The sequence below is a fragment of the Labrus bergylta genome, chromosome 10 (assembly GCF_963930695.1).
Source record: "Labrus bergylta chromosome 10, fLabBer1.1, whole genome shotgun sequence".
Lineage (NCBI taxonomy): Eukaryota > Metazoa > Chordata > Actinopteri > Labriformes > Labridae > Labrus > Labrus bergylta.
In genome coordinates, this window is record NC_089204.1 from 29,551,902 (window position 1) to 29,578,057 (window position 26,156).

A 26,156-nucleotide genomic window follows, 5' to 3' on the forward strand; every position below is an offset into this window, starting at 1 on the left:
GGAAATGACTTGGTTTTCGATATCACCTCAAACAGCCTTTTCAGTCCCTTCGCTTTGTGGAGCTTTTAGTCTTTGTACCGCAGTGTGAGAGCAATGGAACCACAAAGACATGCATAAATTAAGTGACAGAAAAAGAAGGGGAAAAAAAGGATGTCACTTCTAAAGGCATGCATAATTGAGGGATTTCTTTGTTCCGAGTGTGTGTGATAAGAGAACTTTGTTTTGTCACAGCGATGGCACACGGGATGGGAAGACTGAATTGGAGCGAGCGAGTAGGAAATTCAATTTTTGATGACAAATGACATGAAGAGGCCGCGTGGTGGAGCCGAGGGGGCTCCAACATGTGTTAATGGTCCGTAGAGCTACATTACCGTTGTCATCCTCTTCCTCATCACCTGCCTCCTCTTTACCTGCAAGAGGAGGGAAAAGCAATCATCAGGCAACAAGGCGCGCACGAGCGGGAATAATGTCAGTCATTCATTTCCCCCCCAAAAAAACCCCGAGCCAGCAGTCACACTAATGATCACACAACGCTTCATCTCAAGGCAAAGGATTCATCTCGTTTGAAGTGGGAACTGAAATTTAGAAAGGGAAACTTTATGTCTGACTTTCACAATATGTCGTTACAAAGAGGGTTGAGAAAAGAGGTTTCTGTCTTTTCTTTAAGATTTCTTGTTAAGAAATCGACGGCTGCAGCTGCTAATGAAACTTTAAAGACTCTTTTTTAGTTATCAATATAAAAGTAAACGTGTTAGCTTCGTCAGCCTTATGCATAGAAACCTGTGCTTCAGTGACTGATTGATTAGATTAGATTAGATTAGATTAATGAACATGCATAAATAATATTCCCATAATTGTAGCTAGCTTAACTATGCTAGCTGTTCTCTCAGGCTGTTATTTAGCACAGGATAGCTAACAGCTAAATGCTACCTCCAAAGACGAACATGCAAACAGTGACAATGCTCACTCGCTGCAGGTTAATAGTAGCCCTTACAGTTTTGTTCTGCACTCCTACTGTTGTTTTAAAATGTATTAGCATGCTAACATGAGCTAACATGAGCTAGCATCTAGCATGTGCTAACATGAGTTGAGACAGAGTACAGCTGTGGCTCAAGGGCATGTCAATACTTCCGCAGATATTCTATCAGTGTTTAGACTCTTGACTTTTATAACAACCATCAGTGTCAGTATTTAACTAGGTTTCACATATTGCCACTTAAAGGCGGGAAACTTTTTTGTCCCTGTTAAGCCTCATCCGCCATGTGCAAAGTACGCAGTGGTGATTCTAGAGTCTGGTGGAGCCCGAGGCAAAAAGAGACGTTGAAAAAGGGATTCTTCCTCTATCTTTATCTTTGCTGACTTTCATTGAAAAACTTTGTATTTCACAGCAATAAGGCATGCAACGCTTAGCAGGGCAACGACAGTGAGTGCTGTGAGATGGGGCCCCCTTAGGGAGGTTTCCTACTGATGTTAAAAACGTTGCACATTTTGGGACACTGCTTCAGTTTAAGTCTGTGCGCTCTCAGGGGCCCCCATGCTGGTCAGGGGACCCGAGCCTGTTGACAAGCAACACCTCTGAACGTATGCAGGCAGAATGGTGGGACAAAGTCATCCCGCCCCTGAACCGCCATCGGAGGTAGCAACAGAGACCAAACCTGAGGAACAATATTGCACCAATGTGGATACAAACAAAGGCTTCTAACGCAGAGGATCTCTGTTAAGGCGCTGACGCTGAATCACAGTCAGTAAAGGGCTTTAGATGATATGAGACGAGATGCTTTTTCATGCATATTTCACACAAACATCATCCGTGAGGAATCTGCTTTCTAATCGTATAGTGAGACTGTTTCTGAGCTGAAGACGCTCGCTGTAACATAATCAGCCCGACGGTCCTCCGCCTGAACAACACCTCCTTTATGAAACACAAAAGAGAGATTTGAGTGGTGACATAAAACACCTTTAATCCCTACATTATATCTGTTACCCCCCACCCACCCACCCTCCTCACCCCCATTGTCTGGCTCTCACACATTCTTGTACGCACACACACACACACACACACACACACACACACACACACACACACACACACACACACACACCATAAACCAATGACATTTGGGACAAATTGACTAAATGAAAGCCATGACACCAATAAGAGAACATGCTCCACAATGGCCATTGTGCAGCTTCTATAATTGCTTTTTTAACAAGCTGTGTGGAGAGAAACCATTTTTTCATATCTATGCAATTTTGCCCTGCGCCCACAACAATAAAAATGCCATCCTCTATTAAACGGGGGAAAAGGCCAGCTTCTACCAGCACTGCTTGTTTGTGTCGAGTGCTCCTGTCCGTCACGCAGAATGCTGGTGACACACAGAAGATGGCAATCCTTTCTATTAATCATGACTGGCATTTTGAGATGGAGACATGGACGAGGGGGCTGAAAGGGGATACTTCAACGGGGGGAAAAGCAGGTTAAGATGAATGCCTCTCCCGACTATAAGGTCATCTTTAACTTTAATTCTGCATTTTAAAATCATGCAGGACTTGTCTAAAGTGATCCCAAACTACAATCTATCAGATAGGACAAAGGGCTGGATGTAATTTCCTCCCTTTTATTTGATCATTCATGTTTGGCTTATCGAACACAGCAGTATTCAATTTGTGGCTAAAGGACACATTGCAAGGAAACAATAAGACACACACACACACACACACACACACACACACACACACACACACACTAGACAACAAAAGAGTCTATGTAGGGCAGATTTGATTTACAATGGCTGCAAGTTAAGTGCAATTAGAGCACTGTCTGTGCACCAAGAGAGCACCTCCATCACTCGTGTCCTCCCAACAGCAGGTGGCAGCATTGTTACAGCGTTCGGCCCCCGTGATGCTCACGGCACTAAAGAGTGTCTTCTCTGAGAATCAGGGCCTGTCACACTTCACACAGCAAAGGCTGCATGCCAAAGACTTTTAGTGTCAATATTCCCATGGATTCCACTCTCAGAAAAGATGGCGACTAAAAGGCAATTTTCGGCACTCGTCTGCACTCGTGTTGAATGAGGGGCATGGCCGTGGTGTTCACACACACTTAGATGATTTATTTATGTCAACATGAGATCCAAACGGGGGGGGGGGGGGGGGTACAGTATCTCAAGGACATAAAGAATTTAGATGCTGATATGCAACCTTTCCCTGCGTGTGCTATATGCATGACCCCGAAGTAAACATCGACTGCGGAGGATATTTCAGAGAAAGTAAAAGTGAACTCCAGCTCTGTCTCCTCACCCCCAAACGCCGTCTCCTTTCACTTCCATTAAAGCCAACCGGACCAAAGCACCAAAAAGAAGAAGAAGAAAAAAAAGGGCGGGAGTTGAAAAATTCATGAGACATGTGTAAAAGAAAAAAAGAAAAAGGGGCTCTGAGATGACCGGCGGCGATCATTCAAAGCATGTCAATGTGTGTGTGCAAGCAAAGTGCTCGTGTGTCTGAAAGTGAGGCTGGATGGGGGCGCTGTGGTGTAAAAAGGGGAGTGGGGGGGGGGCGTCACATGGAGAGGCTTACTGTCCGTCCACACATGAGGTTATTCATCTGTGTGTCGATCTGTTTTTTTTTGGGAAAACTCAAGCGGGCGAGCCAGGCATCGATTTCTGCCTCGATGTTCACATTTTACCGTGCCCTGTGACATCCGCTAATCTCACTAAAACCAACCTCGATATCAAATAACAGACACACGGCGCTTGCCAAGTCAGGTGTGCTTTAAAGAGGGCTGCACTCTGCCCTGGACCTCTGTGCCAGCCGTCGCCTCTCTGCTCCACCCCCCTCTTCTCCCCGCTCTGTGTCTCTTTTTCTTTAGCTCGCAGCATCCGCACACTGTGCTTCTGTTTCATGTGGATTACATCACAGCATCGCTCACAACACACACACACACACACACACACACACACACACACACACACACACACACACACACACACACACACACACACACACACACACACACACACACACACACACACACACACACACACACACACACACACACACACACACACATAAACACACACACTGTTAATCTGTGACCCCCTTTTGCAAACACACTTCAGGGTTATTTGTACTTGATGAGGGATCGTGTGGTGGCTTCTTTTGAAGAATCACTGCTCATCATATCCAAACAAGTCCCCTGTTGCGTTGGTCTTTAAATAAAAGTCATTAGAATAAAAATGTGTACGGCGCTTTAACGTTAAAAAAAGGTTTACAGAAGGAGGACACTTAGGAGGAATTTATGAGACGGGGGAAAGCTTTGAAAGGAACACAAGGAAAACAAATAAATGGGAAGTTGAGATTTTAGAAGCAGGGAGAGATTAAAAAGAAAAGTCTAAAACTAAAGAAACAGTCGAGTATGTGTGATGTCTGATGGACAAAATAAGACGTTTTAAGGCTTCTTATTTGAAAGGGACTTCATTTTATCACAATGTTTAAATTAAAATATCATATTATTATTATATTATTATATTAAAATATAATTCATAAAAATTGACTAAACCCATTATATATATATTTTTTTCTGTTGAGTTCTTACATCACCTCAAATATTTCCAACAGTTATCAAAGCCAGATAAATCCTTCATTTTATTGTGTAACATGTCGTGTTTAGTCGAGGCCGCCACCATGACAGACAGAATATTTATCGTTGACGTGGAAACATCGGATGTTTCGTCAAAGGTCGCTGCATAAGTGATAAAAAACATCATGTACATTATACTCGGATACATCAGCTCATCTGTAAACATATTCTCTTCCTCAGGTCGGTTTCACCCGGTCGTCATGACTACAGTCAAAGCAGTTTATTTCATGATTTCCCATCAGCCTCACTGTTATCTTTTTGTCATTGTGTTGATTGAGAGCCCCCTGGAGGTGGAGTTTACACACTGTGCCTTTAAACGTCTTTTCAAGGTCCCGGGCAGATCGACCTGACATGGATGTTGACATCACGGTAAGTTACCGCTTACTGCACATGTTTGTGTCAACTGTTTGCCTTCGTCTTGTTTTTCTCCTTTTTATTCCAGCGGAGGCTAAAGAAGGATTTTTTTTCTGAAAACACTTAAAGTAGCATTTTGTGGGAGTCTGATAATCACCCTCGGTCACACTAACGCGTGCATTCATCATGAAAAAAACAGAGTGAAGAAAGCCTTAATGTTTTCTCTTCATCAGTGCTGTGGCTAAAAGCTCCCCTCATGCCGACCCGAGGACTGAGGGGCGAGTGAGTCCCCCCCCCCGAGGAGTGTGATGGATGTGATGGATCACACCGGGGCCATATTGACAAGACGCACTCCACCGCTACCTCTGCTGCAGCTGAGTGTAATTTATTCGAAAAAAAAAAGTGCTCCACATATTGACTCCAGCAAATAGGTGACCTGCTTTGCTGGCAGTATAGACAGGAGGCTGAAATAAAGACGTGCTATTGTGGAAGGAAAATCTCAACACACACAAGTGCACGGGAGACGGAGAGAGGTGGATCTCGACTCGTCTCGTCTCACATCGCTGACAGGTTGTTTGTGCCGCTCGCATTTCCTCCACTCGTTGCTATCGTGACATCTGAGTGTTTCCTATGATTAATCCTTCCCATGTGCTACATCGAACCAGACCTAACCTTTACAGTGCAGGCGGCACAAAATCATTTCTTTCCCCTTTCCTGCGAGAGAGAGGTTGTCTCAAGGACTGAGTGTTCCCATGCTGGAAAGCTGTGCCAAGGCCTTTTGTGCATGGATTAGTTACTATTAAGCTGCCGGGCCTGATAAATTAGGATTTATAAAGATTATTACAGAATGCTTATGCCCTCCTAATGCTGCTGATTGAATTTGTGAATCATATTGAATTACTGCTGTGGATTATATAAAAAAAAAAAAAGGTACGTTGAATAAGACGGGGGAAGAAATGACTTATTGTGGCGCGTTTAAAGGCTACAGGAAACATCGACGCCCTTGAAGTGTTTGTGCTTCGGCCGCCCGCGTTCACAGAGAGGAACCGACCCCCCCCCCCCCAAAGACAACAACCATGCCTGCTGCTATCTTCAAACATTCCCGCAGCAACCTTAAAGGCTTGAAGACAAATGGATGGTGTACCATTTTAATTGCCTACTAACGCCCTGCAGTGCGAGAATCTAATTATCTTTGGTCCATCGTATCGGAGAAGCCTATAACTGTTTCAATATTACACATCCGAAGGGGCTGAAACGGCAGAATAGCCAGATAATGGCTTCTTAAACAAGTTTGCCTCTAAGAAAACATTCTTTTAAAAAAAAAAAGAGCCAGCTTCATCTTGTATTCATTTCCCCAAAGAGGAAGCTTGGCAACGAGAGAGAGCAGGAGATTACTGACCAAGTACACACTCCATTACTTTGTACACACAACACAGATTCTTATGCTAACACACATCGACGGACACTGTTTCCTCTGCTGGAACCAAACATGCAGTCAATATTAATCGAATTAGGTACAAAACAAACACACATGCATGCAAATCATACGCCGACTGTGAGGACAACGCGGCTCAACCACCTCTCGCTGCAGAAACATCAGAGACCCATCGAGTGGCTTAATCACCGATACTAATGTTTGAAAAAAACAATTTACCCGATGTTGGTTTTTCATGACTTCTTTTACAACATTTTCTCTCATGTTTGTCAAACAGGTGACTTCCTCTTCTTCTCTGAATCAGGAGATTGGTGCGCACGATTACAGCATTAAATAGTAATGACCCAACAGACACACGTCGGCTGCAGATATCAGATCATTGGTAAAATAATACAGCATGAACCCGATGTCTGTAACCAGGGCTGATATCTTCCCAGTTGAACTTATGACCCTAAAATATCCACCGACGGGGCACCGGCATGTTGCACATTAGGAACCAGAGTCTGCAGGATACTGTAAGCATCAGCTGGAAGAGCCGCATTAAGCCCCCTTCGCTAACAAAAACACAAAATACTTCATTTTCTGATAAAAAAGGCAAAATCCCTCAGGTGGGTTCAGTCCAGAGCAGAACAGATTCTTGGGAGGGTAAACACTTAGTAAAAGGCCCGTTAGCTGCTCTATGGTCATAATAATGTACTAATAAGTGCTTAATAATGACTTATTAGCAGCTATATGCTACTAATTAGCATGCTAATAAGCAACTAGTTAATGGTGAATATTGTGACCTTAATTTAAAGTGTTACTGATTAAGACTCACGTAGCTCCCTCTCTGTCGGGCACAGCCTTAAGACGCCCTGGAAACCCCACCCACTGGTGCTGTGGTGGTTAAATCCACCCACGGTCGCTACAGTTCAACGCTACACTCATTTAGTAGGATATTTGTCAGTTGAAAAATGTGGCTCCTCGCAACGTTCTCAACTTGATAATCAGAAAGGCGAGAAAAAATGTAACAAAAAACTAACAATACAGTCAAAAAACTTTCCATCAACTTGAGTGTCTGCTCTAAAAAGACACAAAAACCTGTTCTGCTCTGGACTCTGCTCACCTGAGGGAATTTTTTTAAAGATTTATTTGGGGCTTTTATAAACCTTTATTTGATGGGACAGTCGATGGAGTAGGAAACTGTGGCGAGAGAAAGAGAGGGGGGAATGACATGCAGAAAGGTAGCCACAGGTCAGACTTGGTCACCAGCTTGGAGGTTTTAAGCCACTGACATGGGGCGCGACCTCACCTCCAGTCATCTGCGCCCCCACCTGAAGGGTTTTTGATGTTACTGTCAAGATATATTAGCGGATTCCACCAGCCGGCTTTCCTCTGGGTATTTTGGCTTCAACTCATGTCATGGAAGAAGACAGAGACGCGCTGTCCATTTTAATATACAGTCAGTGTGACCTATACTGCAGCCAGTCAGCAGGGGGAGCTCTAACTACTTTGGCTTCCTTTAAGGTGAGGTGTTGATTCTTTTAGTCTACGATGCAAACACTCCCAAACAGGCCTTACCTCTGCCGCTCTCCTCGCTGTCCTCCTTGGATTTTGCAGACGGAGGATTGTTATCTGTAATGAAACAAGAAATAAACTATGATTTATAGACGTGGGCGGGGCACCTCGTTATCCCCCCAAACAGCATCAGGACACTCGGGGCGTTACATCTTGTCAAATTGAACAGTTATATGAGATGATGGCGAGAGTAATGATGACGTTTTTTGGCGAGCCCAAACTCATCGGAGCGGTGATTATTTCTCGCTCGGCCTCCGGGAGAACTCAGTGCTGTTTTTGTTTCATACCTGCATGACAAAAAAAAAAAAAAAAAAACGACTCATGTGGGAGCGCAGGGGAAGAATGCGAGGCTTTGAGACCAACTCCAGAGCTCAGCGCAGGGACAAAAGCGGCAATTCCATGAGAGAATAGCAGACACATTCGGACCTTTGAATGGGCTCCAAGCTGCGCTGATTCAAACTCAAAGCTGATGGAGCAGAATGAAAGGCCGGTTCTTGGCTCTGGTTGCTGAAGCCCATCAAACAAGGCCAAACTGGACCAGGACAGGGCTGGCATGATGATACAACAGAGCTAGGAATTATCAGGGGTTATTTCCGTTTTGGCTCGACCTGCTCTGGTTCTGTTATTATACAGTATGCAGCTCACACACAGATCCTCCCTCCACGTCTTTATGATTCAAACATTACGTGCACATTCAGGAATATCACATTTTACAGTGCACTTATAAAACCGCCCTTTTATGTCCCCCTCCCCCGTCCCCCGCCGTGGACTCTCATTGAAAACACAGATGCGTGTAAATGGCAAATCATGGGGGTGACTTTAGGGAGGAAAAACATTTTGATAGCACCCTGAGGTTCAACATCTGCAGAGAACACTTCCAAGACAAGACGCTTAAACTAACATTGATTTCTGCTTAGGTGGTTGCACGTGTTCGATTGCATGACGTCTTCATGGGACAGTAGAAAAACCCCCCCGATCTGTGCCGCAGAAAACTCGCCAACAGGTGCTTTTTTTAAGACCTGCTGTTCCTTGGAGAACATTTCTAGAGGATTTATATTTCACATTTTGTCTGTCCAGTGAGTCAAAAAAGTTACCACATAAGTCTTCTCCTGTTCACCTCGCCTTGACCTCCATGGGAAACTTAAAGGCTTTATATGTGATTTTTTGATCCAGCAGATGTCGCCCTTGAGCACCAGCATGAACCAAAACAACTCGTGCTGCATTGTTGTGTTAGCATGCTAATGCTAGCGATCTTTATTATGCTGGTATCTTCACACTGCATGTAAATTTACCTGAAATGAGCGTGATCTAGAAACACAGTTAAGCAGTGAGTACAGTATGTTATTCTTCTTTTCTCTAGTCCCTCAATTAAACAACTTTTATACTCGAGGGGAGGAGTCAGCCGGCCGTCCTGGCGATGTAAACAAAGTGAAGATAGGACTCTGAAAACTCTGAAAACATCACAGACAGTGGGACTCGGGTGTTACACCCATTGTAGACAGTCATGACTCACAGAGTTATTTTCAGAGGAGATACTTGATTTATATTATATTGTGTGAAAAATCACATATAAAGACTTTAAAGGAGCAATATGTAATGACACCTAGTGTTTAAAAACGGGTTCTGCGGTTGACTTCCTAGAGGCTAGAGGAGATACTTAAGGAGGCAGTGAAGCTCCTTTCCTTATTATCTGAACAGCTCTTATCATGGCCGACGCTCACACACTTCCAGGTCATCTCATTCAGCGAGGAACCAAACCGGAGACTTCGACCTCAGCCCAGAATGAACCGCTGCTAAACTCTGTCCCCGCTATTCAAACAACACACACAATTCTGAGAGGCCGCCGCTCGTGCCATTGCTTATTCAGGACATCAGCGCACAGACAAATGTCAATAGTTGATCCTGATAAGCAGTATCTGGGAGTTTCAGGCCGCGTGCCAAGATGCTGCTGTGATAAAAGCATTATGCGCTGACAGTCTGTGTTTGTGTGCTATCACCTGGCGCGTGCTGCCGAGGGATGTTGCTCGGCTGTTTCTTTTTGTCACCCGCTTTAGGGTGGTCTTAAAGGCATTGTGCGTGTAAACCGGATGAAGAGAATGGAGTTGGGAATTAGCCGTGGATATAAGCTCTTGTAAAGTAATGTACCTGATGTGAAGTATTTTTAACCACCGCGTGTCAGAGCCACCATTCAACTTGTCACCAGATGAATAAACATTCAATTTCATCCGCCGCATAAAAAAGCCTGCAAATCACTGTCAGCGGATGACGCTGTGTGTGTGTGTGTGTGTGTGTGTGCTCTAATGGAGGTGTTAAGAAGGAAAGGCAGCCATGAAATAGTCTGTCACTCACCTCCCTGCAGCTGCTCCTCTGTAACCTCCATGTCATTGTCTGCAGGGGGAGAGAAAGACAGCCAGTCAAACTATGCTACTTCATAATGCACAATACTGCAAGTCATCACGCCGGGGCTTCTGGATTATTCTGTGGGAGCGAAACATAGTTAACGACATGATGCTAAAACAGCCAACAACATTGTGTTCTCAGAATTGCATCGTAAATCATCGAGTCGTGGAAGTAGCCTCTGGTTTAAAAAGGGTAGCAAAAGCCTTTATATCAGCCTTAAAGCTGCTTTATTTGAATGGCCAGCAGGGGGCGTTTTTACTTAATGTGAAAATTACAGATTGTTAGGAACTAAGGTGTTATCATAAGAAAAAAACTAACAAAATAACAAAGAGTAATGTAAAAAGCAATTTTGTGAACTGAAACTAAAATCTAAATGATGCTTTACCAAAAACAATGACTAACTGAATCTGTATTGTGAGTTTACAAAAGGCAGATAAATTACACTAATAAAATCTTAAAGGAGTAATATGTAACTTTGACCCCTAGTGTTTAAAATGGGTACTGCAGTCTAAATTCTAAACATTGTAGAGAGCTGTCTCCCCCCCCCTCTCTAGAGTGGATGCTCACTCAGGTCACCATGTGGTGGACTCTGAAGCTTCAGTGTTTATCCAGCTCTGCATGGGTCTGTAAACCTTTCTGTGTTCTAACCTCTCTCCATTTTTCAAAAGCATCTCCAATATTGATCCTAGTTTGAGCACGTTTCTGCTCGTGGAGCTTATTAGAAACATGCAGAGGCTTTTTAGGTCAGTTTTAGGTAAATTGTGGTCGACATTAAAAGTTAAATTAATAATGATATCTATGACGGATAAGTTGCCAACACAGTCAACCGGGAAAGGGAGGAAACAATTCATATCCTGTTTCTGAGTGATGATGCCAAATTGGAAATGCTGACTATATCAAACTTATGGTTAACCTAACGACAGGCAAAGAGTATAGTGCTGGTCTGAAGCCTCCTGACAAACCGTTAAATCGAGGGAGGCTTGCAGTCAGATTGATCACGCCCCTTATTATGCATAACTTGTATCCTTTATATAAACAAAACAGGTAAGGAAAAAGATTGCTCATATTGCGGTTGATGCAAAAGACATTACCCAATCAGACCAAAATCTTATTTTGAACCAGGATGTAAACATAAACATCTCTGCTGTAAAAATGGACATTTTAATATGAGTGTGTAAGAGAACTTCTGGGTCTTTTGGAGCCGGCCTCACGTGGACACTGGTGGAACTGCAGGTTTTTGCACTTAAGCATTGGCTTCATTTTTTAACACCAGAGGTTGCCGTTTGTCACTTCTATTAAAAAAAAAAAGACATGATAGCAACAGCCTAAAAAAAAGCCAAACTCAAGGTTTAGAAGGAGGTGTTCAAAAACAAATCTGTAGTCAGGGTTTCTGCTTCAGCTTCTTTGAAAGTGAAATATGATTCTTTTGGGAGAGAAAAGAAAACCTCTCTCTTTTGCATGTCAAAAGCCGGCTTATCCTCCTCCTTGTTTTTTCAGCGTTTACCAAGCTCCAAAAAATCTTAACAACAACCTTCACAGCCTCGCTGCAGCTCCTCACCAGACGGCCTTGGATCTTTGGGAGTTATTTCCCCCCAAATTACTGCCTATATGTGCGCTCAAATTCACCAGACATTCGTTTTCAATTAAATCCACACTGGTATGGCTCAGCATAAATGACACAAAAAAAACCTCCCATTTCCTCAAATTACACGGACTGCAGGCTGGGCTGGACAACAGCGCCTTACAAAAAAAATCCCTTTGATTTCCTCATGTCTCTGTACTTCTTTTGTGCGAGACAGACTGAGTGAAGTGGAGGTGTTTCTGGGTGGATGAGTCGAGCTGCGCGGGGGGGGGGATGAGACGGCGGAGCTGCAGAGTGAGAGATGGAGAGAGAGAGGAACTGTTGATGCCTGATCTCGGATCACACACAAACACACTCGTGCATGCAGCTGCTTTGACTCTCTCTCTCTCTATATACATACATAAAGTCCGTCTATTATTGTGTTGTAATGCGCAGAGTTCACATGAATGAAACGTGTGTGAGATGAATAAGTGTGTAAGGCCGTGCATGAGAGTGAGGAATGATTGCGCCGCAGTTAACAAGGAAAAGCTAGTGTTAGCTTTGATGAAAGGCTGTTGTCATCTGTTCTGTGGAAGTGTAACCATCATCGCTCCCTGTGGAGGCAGCGACAGACTTTTCTTTTGTACAACACTGAATCTAAGGGAGCAGAGCATTAATCTCACCCTGCTTGGGGGAAACAAAGGAAGGCCCTCGGATACAGAATAACAATAGTGCGAGGATGGAAACATAGGTTGTCTTAGCTTCTCTAACCTGCTCTGAGATTATTATTACAGCCCAGCCATGCGGTCATGCAGGGGGCGTTTTGACAGCAGACACTTTACTCGTTTCTGACTCTCTTTTAAGGGCTGATTCTCTGAAGGGATACAAACCAGATGTTGATCATTTGGATTAATTCATTCCACATATTGATCCTTACATTAAACTCTTGAAAGAAACATTCCTCTACATGATGTTTTCAGTTAATCCTGGACGACTCATCGATGTGTTTTATCACTTAACGTTCTACTTTTCGCTTTAACAAACAAGATATAAATTGTATGATGTTCATGTGTGAGATTTCAAGAGGAGCTTTTACTGCCAATTTCCACAGAGTCCGTGCACGCTGCGGTCCGTAGTCATGTTTCCACAGCACGCTCTGCAGTCCGTCTGCAGAGCTCTGCTCCAGTCCATTTTTCAATGGAACATGATGCAAGCACGAGCCAAGCTGGACAGAATAGAACGACCCAGACAGGAAGTCAGACAAGGAAATGCACAGAGCGTCTGGCCAATTTCAAAATAAAAGACAATATACAGACTCCTGATCGTATTTTCCATCACTTTATCAACATGACGTCAAAACAGAATGAACAACAAATCATCCTCAGAAAGACAAAGCAACATGTTGTTTGCATGGTTTTATCTTTATTCCCACGTGATCTTGTAGTTCTCCTGTGATCTTGTAGTTTTCCTGTGATCTTGTAGTTCTCTTGTGATCTTGTAGTTCTCCAGTGATCTTGTAGTTCTCTTGTGATCTTGTAGTTCTCTTGTGATCTTGTAGTTCTCCTGTGATCTGATCTTGTAGTTCTCCTGTGATCTTGTAGTTCTCTTCTGATCTTGTAGTCCTCCTGTGATCTTGTAATTCTCCTTTGATCTTGTAGTTCTCCTGTGATCTTGTAGTTCTCCTGTGATCTTGTAGTTCTTCTGTGATCTTGTAGTTCTTCTGTGATCTTGTAGTCCTCCTGTGATCTTGTATTTCTCCTGTGATCTTGTATTTCTCCTGTGATCTTGTATTTCTCCTGTGATCTTGTAGTTCTCTTCTGATCTTGTAGTTCTCCTGTGATCTTGTATTTCTCCTGTGATCTTGTAGTTCTCTTCTGATCTTGTATTTCTCCTGTGATCTTGTAGTTCTCTTCTGATCTTGTAGTTCTCCTCTGATCTTGTAGTTCTCTTGTGATCTTGTAGTTCTCTTGTGATCTTGTAGTCCTCCTGTGATCTTGTAGTCCTCCTGTGATCTTGTAGTTCTCTTGTGATCTTGTAGTTCTCTTGTGATCTTGTAGTCCTCCTGTGATCTTGTAGTTCTCTTCTGATCTTGTAGTCCTCCTGTGATCTTGTAGTTCTCTTGTGATCTTGTAGTTCTCTTCTGATCTTGTAGTTCTCCTGTGATCTTGTAGTTCTCTTCTGATCTTGTAGTTCTCCTGTGATCTTGTAGTCCTCCTGTGATCTTGTAGTCCTCCTGTGATCTTGTATTTCTCCTGTGATCTTGTAGTTCTCTTCTGATCTTGTAGTCCTCCTGTGATCTTGTAGTCCTCCTGTGATCTTGTAGTTCTCTTGTGATCTTGTAGTTCTCTTGTGATCTTGTAGTCCTCCTGTGATCTTGTAGTTCTCTTCTGATCTTGTAGTCCTCCTGTGATCTTGTAGTCCTCCTGTGATCTTGTATTTCTCCTGTGATCTTGTAGTCCTCTTGTGATCTTGTAGTTCTCTTGTGATCTTGTAGTTCTCTTCTGATCTTGTAGTTTTCCTGTGATGTTATAATTCTCCTGTGATCTTGTGAACCTGTGTGTACATCTTCTCATGGCTGCCTCATGCGGAGGCGCTGACAGAACACAGGACGCAGGAATTATGAGGAAATTGTAAATCTTGATGCTAAACTAAGCTAGCTTGGCGTTGGGGGTTGAGGGATGATTTCAGGGCGGAGCTCCATGTTGGATTATAAGGCATACACTGAAATGTATTAAAGTTCTTCACCTAAACCATGTCCAGCCAATACTGTACATGTTGATAAGCAGGAAGTCAGGAGCAGCGTTTGTGTACCTCCTACATGTCTGCGTTTTAAACCCGAACATGTGAAAAATCACACGTGATGAGCTAAACCGGATCCTCGACTAAAGCTGACGGAGAGTCTGTGAGCCATCTGACCGTCACATCGCTAACACACCGTGCTCTCCTCATTTCCCTGCCCCCCCGGTGGGAATGCCACACTGACTTCATTTTCACCCCTCACAGGATTCCTGCGGCTGTTTCCACAAATGACATGTGTGTGTTTGTGTGATAGCAGCGTGTGCATACCATCGCTGTGCTTCTTCCAAAGCAGCGGGGGATCAGGAGGAGATGCTTCTGTGGAGGATCTTTGGGGGCCGGTGTGTGTGTGGAGAGTTTAAGGAGCCATGTAAATAAATGTGAAAGTGAAAGTGAAGCGGTCGGAGAGGACGCGGCGCCCTGCACAGATCTGTGGGCTGTGTTAATGTTGTCAGCACTGCAGCTGATTGAGGAGGAGAAGAGACGGAGCCCCGGCTTGTGGGCAGCCGTCCGGATCATATTAGTGGTGGAGTCTACACAGAATCAATCCCAACATGCTTTTTTACTCCCTTCAACCGCAGCCGGCTGACTGCTTCCACGCTCGCAAATAATATGTGGCAGGGCAAGCGTGCGGTCAATCACGATCTATGAGCCAATCAGAATACTTAATGGAATCATGTCCTATGATTAATGGCATTGATTATACGTTAATCAATTGATGGTTATACTTACTATACATTACAGAAATGTGACTTTCTGGTCGCCTGGTTTAGGTTTGTGCAAACACTGATGGTTCTTTTTTGCAGATATTGAGACTGCTAAAGCACCTTAGACAGAGTGGGAGCGTGCCTATGTTCCCACATTTCCTTTTTTCATAAATTTGTATCAGATTTTTTCCCCCTTTCTCCCAATTTGGTAGCCAATTACACTCAACCTATTATCCAGTAGCGATGGACTACAGATGGAATGTAGCTTTCAGCTAAATCTGGTGCGCCCATCTCTTTGTTTATTGCAAACATTTAATGTAAGTGCACATTGTCCCTTTAAATAAACAAACTAAACTAAGTAGCACAGAGGCCTCGCATTGACTAGCTTCAGATCAGTCGAATGAAGCGCAGCAACTGGACGCAAACCATAGTTTGCAATGCATCAATAACTCTGGAGAGCCGGGTTGGCATAGAGAAGGGGTGCTCCTGGGATAGTTTGGAGTCACTTTCTAGAAAAATCTTAGAAATGTGGGAACATAGGGCTGACCCTGGGAAGTACAAAACAAATTTACAAGATGTGAAGCACTCTTACAAGCTCTGAGACAAATTTACAAACGTCAGAACACTTTTACCAGTCCCCAAACTAATTTACAAACATCAGAATCTTGACAGAAAATGGAATGTACCGAATGCCTGAAGTGACCTGGAAGTGCATATCTGGTCCTTCCGTCTCACCTGTTGCCTTTAACAGTTCTAGAGACCGTCCACTCAAAAAGCAAAACGGACTAATCTGGCTGATATGACTTCCACAAAACGGCCAAAACATCTTACCGTCACCACAAGCTCCATATCACTCCAATATCCTTAAGTCTTTCTGCCAAACCTCTAAACATTTTATCAGCTCTGATTTTTTTGGTGCATCACAACTTTTACCATCTCTGACCTTAGAGAGCTGAGTCACTCATGACTTTATATAAAGATGTATTTTTGGGCTCTTTATGTAGAGAGGACAGTGGACAGACTAGAAACTCAGGGAGAGAATAGGAACGACATGCAGGAGAGAAGCTGCAGGTCGGGCTTGAACCCTGGGCTACCCACTTGGAGGACTATAGCCTCCATACATGGAGTGCGACTGAACCACAGCGCCCCTGTTCATCATTTCTTTTAAAGAAATAAAGAGGTCATTTTGTCAGTGGCTGTGATCTCAGACGTTGAGGTGAACAATGAATGATCTACATAAGGAGATGTGTTTCTTGATGTCGTTTAAAGGAGCTTGTTTGTCTATTTGCATATTTTAGTATTCGTCTATTCAAGAGCGGCCTCCTTACAAAACGTACGCCTCTAAACAACTAAAAAGCTCCTCGAGCGGCCGCTGCACCAAAAAAGACGTTTGTCTGTTTGTGAGAGCGTCGTCGTTACTCTTCAAACAGCAGCTCCTCCGGTGCGTCTGTTTCAACATCAGTGCAAAAATCCTCTGCAAAGAAAACCACCAGTCGTTTGTTCTGATGTTTCACTGGGCTGTCGATGTTCTTCTGCTCCATACTGGAAACGGGTGCATCGTCCTGTTTTATATGCATGTGTTTGTGTGTCAGTGCTGATCTGTCGAGTATTCCTGTCCAGACAGGCTATTTTTCAGATTTCCTCCTCCTGCAGAGATGTAACCATATTTTGGCTCTCCTCCTAGTGACAGCTTGTGGAGAATGCACATTGTAATAAAGCAATTTCCTGTATGCAAATGTCCTGTTTACACGTTCCTGCTGCAGTCATTGTCACTTGACAGATTGCTTGAGTATGAGGGGAGCAGCAATACGATGAAAAATGAGAATAGTAGGACTTCAATAAAAAAAATCTATTGTGCCTTTTCTCAGCCGGAGATATGCTTGAAAGTGATGCCGACGGGGAGGATCCTCCGTTTCACACACAACAGAGGGAAGATCAAGGCCGCTATCCACAACAAGCTCCACCGATCGACGAGGAGGTGGAGAAGAAGCTCCTCCTCCATGTAATGAGGAAGAATGAAAGCGAGCGGCGGGGATGAGGTAATGGGCGAGTGGCATGGGAAACAGGAGGAGGTGTGAGTGAGAATCAGTGAGGAGGAAAAGAAAGCGAGCGGGCTCCTCTGTGATGCATTTGGGTGATGACACAAAATCTACCTGGCTGTCACGTCTCTAGCAGAGAGGATGATGGGATGTTCTGAAAGCGCTGGAGCACACACCTGCAGAGCTAATTCACAGCCTCTGATTCACTACTGTCATCCTGCTCGGGGCTAAATGAAAGTCTTTTTTACACTACAGGGTTACGCGTTCCCTACATGGTGCAATCATACCAATCAGCGCCTTCTTTCTTTAAAGCAACACTTCATCATCTCCTGTTAAACACACACACCTACAGGCTGCTGACGCCTGCATGGATAAAACATTTGAATCTACTTCCTTAACTTGAGATTCTTGCAGCAGTAATTATTTTTACCTTGGAGTTCTTCCTTGTGGGAAATCTGAACAGAGTTTCTGTTTTCATAGAGAGCAAGGTGAAAGCTTTGAACGTGAACTGGAGTTTAAAGATCGGAGCAGGTGGGTGATAAAAAAATGAAAACACATCTGCCTCAATCCGGACCCGTGTTGCCAGATGTTCCATAATGAGCTGAACCATAATCCTGCTCTCTGTACGATCAATAATTACCATCATTTTGTGTTTTCAATATCCCCTCAATTTATAAACGTTGTTTGGGATTTGAGAGCAACCAATCACCTCTAACCTGACTGAGGTGGCCATGACATCAGCACCTGACTGACACGCCTGCCGCTCGCCTCTACCTGCCAATCAGATCATCACTTGATGCCCTGCTCACCAACCGACTCGTTATGCCACACAGATGGTAGGAAAACGCACGGCACCACAATTTAAGATGCTGCTAGCTTAGCTTAACAGCGGAGCATTTAATAAAAAAAAAATAATAATAATAATAAATTAGACTTTTCTAAATACTCAAGACGCTTAACAAGGAATAACAACTGGGAGTGAGTTCCAGAGGGTGGGAGCAGCAATGGAGAAGGCCCTGTCCCCCCAGGACCGATGGTTTGTCCTGCAGGGGGGCGTGGCAGGAGGGGAGGTTTGCATCAGCATTTCCTTTGGTTGTTTATTTATTTAAATGAATGTTGTGTTCAGGGACGAGCGTTGCATGGTTTCAGTTTGGTTTTTAAGAACTTTCTCAGGTTTTTCTCCTCTGTACGATAGTTTTGAGTAACATATGATAATCTTAAAGGTGTAGTATGTAGAATTATATGGCAATGTTTACCTTCAAATAACAAGTAGTAGCAGAGAGAACTCCCATGATTCCCCGCGAGCCTCAACGTCATCTTTTATTATTGTTTTGATGAGAGCCCCCTGGTGGCGGATTTTACATACTGTACGTTTAAAGCTGCAACAATCCCGACAATGAGCCTAAGGTGGTGCAGCATCGGCGATAACAGATTTTTGTATCGTCTCTTGCCTATTAATATAGAACAGTCATAAAAGTGGCTCCGATCAAAGACAATGCAGTTTGACATGTTTTGCAGAATTTTCAGTTTATGTATTTGAATCGGCGTCTATGTGCAGGAAGAAAAACTCGTCACTGCAATCTCTCACAAAGGTTCAGCTCCCGTTAGCTCGGCCAACCAAAGAGGAGACGCTACATACAAACAACCGGCTTGATTTAAAACACCGCCTGCTCCCTGATCTCTAAGACAGACTATAGACTAACAGACAGGTATGTTGTTGACGCCATGCTTCATGTCAACTGTTGAGTCTTCAGAGAACTAATACAGCAAAATACTGTATGTACAAAATGATTACAGGGTTATGAATACCTACTAACTTAATGATGATGGTCTCCATATTATTGATGATGATGATGGTAACGACGATGGTTTTTGTTTGATAACGACGACTTATAAGATGGTTTCTATACTGATTAGAGCTCTCAAGAACTGCCCTCAATGTTGTGCTTTGCCTCTGGTCACTTCCTGTCAGCACCTGTGTGTCCAATCAGACTCAAAGCTGATCGTTTGCTCTTACTGACATTGTTCCCTTTTTTCTAGATCCTCTCTTGTGTTGTTCTTACTCTCTGATGTACGTCGTTTTGGATAAAAGAGTCTGATAAGTGAATTGTAGAATCTTATCTGAATGTGAGAGTTGTTTCCTCTCACAGCAGCGGTAAATAATGTGAACAATACGAGTAACTGGTTACTCATTTTTCAGCCGTCAGCCCATCACTGGTTCTGAGATTGCTTGATTTGGAAACAAGAGTTCTCTTCTGATGAGTTTCCAAAGTTTCTGACTCCCCTCCTCGGCGCTCTCTGGGTCTGTTGTTTTGTTTCCTCTCGGCTCTCGGTCATGGACAGACTCGGGGCGTTTATCCGCTGACAGCACTTGTAAATGGTGAGAGTGATAACTGGAGAACAACAGCTCCACATTCTCATCTCAGAGCACTAATATGATGAGACGGGTGCTGGGAGCACGGGGGGCAGGCAATATAATTAAGGTCTCTCCCCAGAATGTAATCTTTCAGGGAAGAGGGGGGGGGGGGGGGGGGGTTGGGGGGGATGACGGGAGCTCAGAGGGGAACAAAACACTCCCCGTCTTGGAGAATGGCGAGGTGGAGGCCTGAGAGCCGCTATTCCGCTGGGGGGGGGGGAGTGAGGTAAAGAGGGAGGTAATGCTAGGCTGCTGGAGCCAGCCAGCCTCTTTCTGGCTCCCCGGCTATTAAACTCAATCCTCTGTGGAGCCCCCATCAGGAGCTGGTGACTGCGCCCGGCCCCCCGAAAAAAAAAAGATGATGGCATGAAAGAGAGGAGGGAATTGAAAGAGGGACAGAAAGGAGAGCGGGAGCAGACGATAATGGATGTTTGTTTATCTCACACACAGGATGGAGGAGCCGTAACCAAGGACAGACCGTGGTTGTTATGCATCCCTGAATTTTTCACTTCTTTCGAGGGACGTTTTCTACTGAGCGCCGTTATCACAGTCAATCAAATCTGACATTAAAATCTCATCAGAATATCAACTGCTATGTAAATGATCAACCTCGCTGCTTCACTGACGAGAAGTCTAAACTATTCCAATCCCACCGAGGCGACCTGACACTTGTTTCACCAAACCGTCTGCACACACGCTCACTGTTCATATTCCCAAACGGTGGCCGAGCGGCTGCAGTGAATTCGTTTAACATTTGAAGGTGTCACCGACGCTTGACAGCTCCTAAAAATCCAGCTTCCATGGGACGACGTATCTGTAGCTGCAGATGTTTCCTGTGATTCAAAAGGAAGGGAAGCTGCCGATCGAATAAAGATTCAGAAACGCCTCAGAGCATGTTAGAAAACGTCAGTCGCTTAATGTTGGCTTGCGCTATAAGATGAAACCTCACAATACAAAATTAGAACAAAGAACAATTTAAATCTGTGACAAAAAAAAAAATTGGTAATACTCTTTTTTTTAACCAGCAGGGGGCGGTATCTGCTTTGGCTTCTCTTATGTAGAAAACAGTAGCTGAAGAAGAGAGGGGTAAAAATAAGAAAAAATTAAATTTATTTTGAAAGAATCATATATTTTCATTAAATGACATAAATTAGTTTTTGTACATGTGTTGTACTGTTGTGCTAACAAAGACACACACCTACACACACACACATATACCTGTTCATATCTCTCTCAGTCCAACTAGCCACCCTTAAACCCTAAACCTTATGATGAGAATATGTGTGTTTGTATCAATGCTACGTGTAGCTGAACAAAATGTCAATGTGAACTAAAGATCCTGCTGTGTTCTCACATCAGCTCACTCTGACTTTCTGCAGAGTAAATACGAGGAGGCTGGAGGAGTGAAGTCTGTGATAACTCCTAAGGAGGACTTTATGTCCACATATTCACTTTTTATATTGAATGGTAAGAGTTTGTTTACAGAATGTGAACAAGACAGCAACGTGCTGCAATCAAGGGTAAAACGAGTGACGTTCAAGTGCACACCAGAAAATAGGAAAACCCATTCTCAAACGAAAACTAATAACCTCGTTATTTATCATACACATGTTACAACAATGTCCGAGTGAAAAATTGGGTCAGGATTTTTTCAGGAGTTTTCTGCGAGTGTGAAAGCTCTATCTGTCTCTTTTTGTTTTTGTTTTTTGGGGGGTGTTTTTATTGTTTTTTGTGTTTGTAATGTTTTTGCCAGTTTGTTTAATCCGGGCTGTGTGATTTACTGCCCAGTTCTCTTTAAAGTCCTCTCTCTCTGAAGATTTTCACAATAAAAGAAAAGAAAAGAAAACTGTGATAAAACCGAGATCATATTGTTGACCCAGTATCATGACACATACCCTATTTGAGTTGAGTGCAAGCAAGTCACTGTGCTGGATGGTATTTTTTATATACTATATTGGAAGAAAGCACACTTACCTTGAAAGATTTCAGGAATTTTCTTCTTGTAGATGGCAAAGTCAGTCTCGAGGAAGACACAGAAAATGACCCGAGTGATCTGTGGACGAAAGGAAAGAGATGTCAGTGAACAGGACCGAATCACGGCCATTCAGGAACTCCATTAGTGAACCCTCACAATCAAGACCAGCGTAACCAGACACCCGGAGACATCTTTCAGGGAATATGTTACAGCACATTACATCAGAGGAAGCATTAGCGAGTGGCTGAATTGGTTTCGAGCTGAGCAATACCCCAAAGTACCCGACAAAGTGCAACGACGTGAAATTGCACCGTCGAGGGTGAGGGATGGAGAACACTTCACCCAAATTAGGGAAGTACAAGAGAAATGTCAAATAAATTAATGATGCTGCAACACATCCAAGATGGTGGACGAAGCAGAGCGCGACACTATGATGAGAGTTATTGCCTTTGTTTCAACGCTTCATGTAATTAGACGTATTCAAGGTATTAACAAAAAAAATTGGCACGCAGAAAAGAGTACAAGGCCACATCTTTAGGGTGAAGAAGATCCTGCTGGTTTTGCAGAATTCCCAGAATAAAGACGTCATCACTCCTGCTCGTTCGCTCTCAGTGGACTTTCCTGAATATTTCCTGCTGCGTGCTCACAACGCCTCACCTCCACTTCTTGCAGAAATTGTAACTGATGGATAAAGAGCAGTAAACTACTCGTTTCTCGATTGTATGGTTTGTATCGTCAGTGACGATTCTAGAGTCTGTTGGGGCCCTGGGCAAAAACCAACTGGGGGGCCCTCCAACCAGCATTCATCACCATCATTTCTGCCACTCTTCTTCCTCTTCCTTTTTTCTCTCTCCTATAGAAGGAAAGTTCCTCTTTATCTTTCCCTTTAACCTTTTCCACAGCAATAATGTTTGGGATGCTTAAGTGGACAATGACAGTGAGATGGGGCCCCCCTTAGGGAGATTTACGACTGTTGTTGCAAAATTTGCACATTTTGGGCCACTGCTTCGGTTTAGAAATCTTCGGTTTGTGAGCTCTCAGAGGCGCCCCCTGCTGGTCTGGGGCCCCACGCAGCTGCCTCCCTTTCCTGTTGACGAGCAGCGCCTCTGTGTGCGTGGTACTGTAATAGGTCAACAGGAAAAATGTCCGGTAGTAACTAGCTGAATTAGGGCATATCGCCCCCTGCTGCAGCGGAGTCAAAGATACTTTAGCTCTGAACTTATAACTGCTCAAATATTTAAAAAAAAACTGTTCAGCTGGTGTAAAAGATCCAAAGCTCAAATATTTCACTGACTGATGCACGCTAAATTTAGCATGAATAAAAAGCACCAACTGCTGATAACGTTCCAACCCTGCAAACTATGGGCCTAGTGTCGGTTTTTAAACAGAGATGTAACACCGTCTGTCTGCACTTCCTGTATGATAATGTGTCTTACACAAGGCTGCAGAAAGTCTGCAGAGGACGAGGTCACCTCTCTCTCCCTCTCCTCCGTCCTCTGGTGGAGTCTCAGATGTGCAGGCGTCAGTCACAGACACAGAGATGCATTACACACCTCAGCAGCAGATAATCGCTCGACTGAATAATGGCAATTTAAACACAACAGCTATAATGGTGGCTATCTGCCCTCCGTCCTCCTTCATGCAGGAAAAGTGAAGTTATGAGAGAATAAAGGAAAGCTCGCCAGCTCACCAGCCCCCCTTCCTGACCCAGCACCACACAAGGATCTGATTCAAAGAGGCGCCCTTCTGATGCTCCTACAGACAAATATCTATTAATAGTTTATGATCTGTGCTTTGGAGTAAATGTTAGGAGCTGCATCCAGGATGGTAACATTTTTATTCTGCTAGAAGTCTAGAGGGGAAGTCTTTGTTCATAAAATGTAGACTGCCTCTCTGAACCCCTTCAACCCCCCGAAAGAAAAGCTTTAAGTCTCCTTTGAAGTCACGGGCTCGCTGACAAACAGATTGTGCAAAAAGCGATAAGCGCCAAGATAGAGCCTACCACTGGGTGCAGGAGGGCCACAGGACAGCAGCTCCCCGGGAATTTCCATTACTCTTTTATAACGCTCCATTCTCAAACCGACTACCCACTGGGAAACCGGATGAATCATGAATTTATGCCTTCATGAAACACACAAAAGCTGGTGGGTGTGTGTGTGTGTGTGTGTGTGCACAAGAGGCAAAGAAAAACAAAGAAAGCCACAAATATTTTCTTATATCTTATGTTAAATGCGATGCAGGTAAGACGAAATAGTAAGGATTGTATATTCTGAGTTTACTGAAAGAAAACCAAACAAACAGAAACTCTCAGCATCCATGTCATGTAGACTCTGTTTCTCTGCCTTCCTCTCCCTCTCTGTCAATCTCTTTGTGGAGTTTCTGTTACAGCGTGTCCACAGTCTGCAGAAAGCTAGGGGGAAGGTTTCTTTTATTCTGCAGATCAGAGACACATCGTATGGTCTTTGACAGATATCAGCCAGACCAGGATGCCATAAGAAAAGCCCACAATTGCGGGTGTTGAAACCTTGACATTCTGTCTGCATCCAAACAAACAAAGACGCTGTAAAATGAATTGCATGTAACAGAGAAGGTGATCTCTGGCTTCTTCTTTTTGTAAAAGTAAAAACCACCAGTCTTTGCTTATTCTTTTCAAAGGCGCCTTATCTCCTGCATGCACACATGTCGTGCTGAAAAGTCAAAGCAGGACGATCAATGAGCGGCTGCACAGCCTTAAGAAGCAAACACACTTAAACTAACAGTTTTTATCCATAAAAAACATTTCTCATGAAACACACTCGTACTTTCTTTCATGCATGCTTTAACATTTTTTGCTTGATCACCTAGAACAAGAGAAATGTTGAAAAGCTGTAAGTGTCATTATCGTGCATACAGTACGTCATTGGACAGGACGGCTGAAGAGAGACAGGAAATGCAGAGAGGAGAGAGCTGACCAAGCAGCAACCTCCGGAGTTGAAAAATGAAGCGAATGCTGAAGTGCAAAATCCCTGCAGTTCATCAAGTGTCCACTAGAGGCTGGCTGCAGGAACACCGCAAGTCACACACACACCCATTAAAAAAAAAAAAAAACATTTTTACAGCATAAATAAACATGTTTACAGCCTGGTACAAAAAACTAAGTCTGATTAGATATTATCATCACTGGCACTGTTTTCATTATAAAAACAAGACTAGTTATCCATAGTTAGCCGTGTAGCTAACCTGAGTGATGTGGGCGCGGCGTAACGGTTTGTCAGGAGGTTTAAAACCCGCCTCAGCTCCAGCTCTCAGCCTGTCGTTAGATCGACTGAAAGTTAGACTGAGACAGCATTTTCAACATGGCGGCTGCTGCCCGTGAGCCTCTGGAGCCCCCTGCAGGAACAGATGGCTGACGTCACTCAGGCTTCAAACATTCATATTTACAGTCGATGGGGTAGACATGCAGCAAAAGGCCGAGGTCAGATTCAAACCCACAGCTGCTGTGACGAGCGCTGCAGCCTCCGCACACTGGGCACACGATACAACCGCTTGTGCATGATTATAAAAAGCAGTGCACGGTTTAAGATGTGGCTAAATATTAATTTAAGATCTGCATGTTGAAAAAGAGGCCCAGTGTTTCTGTCTGAGATTGTAAGGTCTGTGTGTGTGTGTGTGTGTGTGTGTGTGTGTGTGTGTGTGTGTGTGTGTGTGTGTGTGTGTGTGTGTGTGTGTGTGTGTGTGTGTGTGTGCGCATGTGTGTTTTGAGTGTGCACCCTGCAGCCGCCAAGGTTGAAAAAGTTAATGGAAGACTAATTAGAAAGCTGGGATCACGGCATGCTAACCTGCCCGGTCATTACTCATCCCTGATTGGGGGGCGTTCTGCCAAAGGGTGAGCACATGATGATTGGCCCCCTCACCCACCCACCCACCCCCCTTCTGGCTGCACACGGGACGATCATCCTGACAGAAATCTGTTCTGCACAGTAAGCTGTGAGACTTTCCAGGTCGCTTAAATTTGTTGCTCTTCGATCTTTAAACGGACAATTAAAGAATTCACTCGACTCTGGGGGGATTTTTAACAAAAAAACAGTGTGTTTCAACTAAAAAGAAAAGCATTGTCACCCAATAAAAACACTATTTTTAGAAACCATCTGGGCTGTAAAACGTTGAGTGATGCAGGTTTGAGATCACATTTCAAAAACAAAGTCCAGAACATTTTTTCCATGGCGCCTAATCAATTCAAAAGCAATGCGCGCTCAGCTGTAATTGGTTTCTGAATATATGATAAGATGAGGCTAATT

General features: G+C 43.8%; 1 protein-coding gene across 5 annotated transcripts in view; it reads right to left on the reverse strand.

Moving 5' to 3' along the window:
* The window catches only part of macrod2 (mono-ADP ribosylhydrolase 2), a 586,396-nt gene that overhangs the window by 30,207 nt on the left and 530,033 nt on the right, over positions 1–26,156 (reverse strand). For 4 of the 5 annotated variants that reach the window (XM_065959722.1, XM_065959723.1, XM_065959719.1 and 1 more), the window contains exons 9-12: positions 21,879–21,957; positions 10,335–10,373; positions 7,989–8,042; positions 372–410 (exon numbers count right to left, since the gene is read on the reverse strand). In XM_065959722.1, the coding sequence (XP_065815794.1) occupies positions 372–410; positions 7,989–8,042; positions 10,335–10,373; positions 21,879–21,957 (211 nt within the window). The remainder of the gene's footprint in view (positions 1–371; positions 411–7,988; positions 8,043–10,334; positions 10,374–21,878; positions 21,958–26,156) is intronic. The other variant, XM_065959721.1, reaches the window with a different exon arrangement.